At 43.7% G+C, this 1269-nt stretch overlaps 1 protein-coding gene across 2 annotated transcripts in view; it reads right to left on the minus strand.

The window, feature by feature from the left end:
- LOC107704621 (transmembrane protein 106C-like) overlaps positions 1 to 361 on the minus strand; it is a 6258-nt gene extending 5897 nt beyond the window's left edge. Inside the window, exon 1 of one of the 2 annotated variants that reach the window (XM_016507594.1) lies at positions 215 to 361. In XM_016507594.1, coding sequence (XP_016363080.1) covers positions 215 to 331 — 117 coding nt within the window. In that variant the 5' untranslated portion in view covers positions 332 to 361. Of the gene's footprint in view, positions 1 to 156 lie in introns of both variants that reach the window. The other variant, XM_016507595.1, reaches the window with a different exon arrangement.
- Positions 362 to 1269: the final 908 nt, after the last annotated feature.

The raw sequence follows: 1269 nt of genomic DNA on the forward strand, positions 1-1269 counted from the left end.
TGTGAGTGAGTGTAAAATGAACAACATCAGTTTGTCCGTTTCAACCCAGTCTATGTTCAGCTGACTGTAGCAACTTCATTCAACTGTACACGTTGTCAAACTACCGGCATACATAAGGAAACTATATTTTCAATGAGTTTGCGTTTGGAAACTTACATTTTGATTGCTTGTGAGTTTGCGATCAAGCTCGTGAGGCTGAAAAAGCATCGCTTACCCTGAAGCTGTAGAGCCACACAGATTTCAGCCCTGCTGCAGTTTGATTCCGCTGAATGTCATGTGTTTGTGTTTGCGTCTCACTCGCTGTCTCTGCTCTGAAGGCAGTGAGCAACATCAACTCTCTACCGCCATCTGTCGCTCTGGAGATCAGCTGCAAATCAGGGATAATATACAGTCAGGCGTGTCACTCTCGGAAAATAAGCATCGGCTGCTTATCAAACTAACAAAAAAGGGTAGTAGCGTCGAAAAGTAGCGAAGCTATTTTCTAGTGATGGCTGATTTTGAAGCAATGCTTCGTGAAGCTTCGAAACCTTTGCGAATCATTTGTTTTGAATCATCGGGTCGGAGCTCGTATCAAACCGCCACGTGATTTCACAAGTCCTCCATAAAACAAACAAAACAAGCAATGCAAATTAATAAAAGAACACATATTATACGGACACGTCATATTTAATGATGTGCTAATTTGATGATTTGTTAATTGCATTTAATTAACATGATATTTTCAATAAAACATTTGCAATGGGTTTTAAAATCAGTATCCAATCAGTAAATGCAATATCCCTGCAATCAGTTTCACCAGAGACGAATTGCTGGACATTCGGAAGTACACACCACCCGATATTTCACCGGTTTTTGATTATTCTGATGTTTTGCTGGACATTGTAGTCGGGGGAGCTGCGGCGCTGATCAAGCGCTTCAGGACGCGCAGACGGGGGAAGCGAGCCGGCGCGCTCGTCAAGCTCAGACGGCGCGGATTCAGGACGCCGTTGCCAAGCATGCATCTGGCAAATCTCCGCTCTCTACCCAACAAAACGGACGAACTCCTTCTGCTCTCCCGGACAAATAAGGATTTTTCAAACTCTGCTGCTCTGTGTTTCACGGAAACCTGGCTGAAAGACGCCATTCCGGACAGCGCGTTGAGTCTTTCCCCGACACTGTGAACTACACAAAATGCATGTTATATCTCTCTCACGTCCCTCACCAATTTGGGTATCTATTTTGGTGGGAAAATATGCATTAAACAAAAAATACAATATGAAGTTAGCTTCC

The sequence above is a fragment of the Sinocyclocheilus anshuiensis genome, unplaced genomic scaffold, assembly GCF_001515605.1.
Source record: "Sinocyclocheilus anshuiensis isolate Anshui unplaced genomic scaffold, SAMN03320099.WGS_v1.1 scaffold2232, whole genome shotgun sequence".
NCBI classification, from domain to species: domain Eukaryota; kingdom Metazoa; phylum Chordata; class Actinopteri; order Cypriniformes; family Cyprinidae; genus Sinocyclocheilus; species Sinocyclocheilus anshuiensis.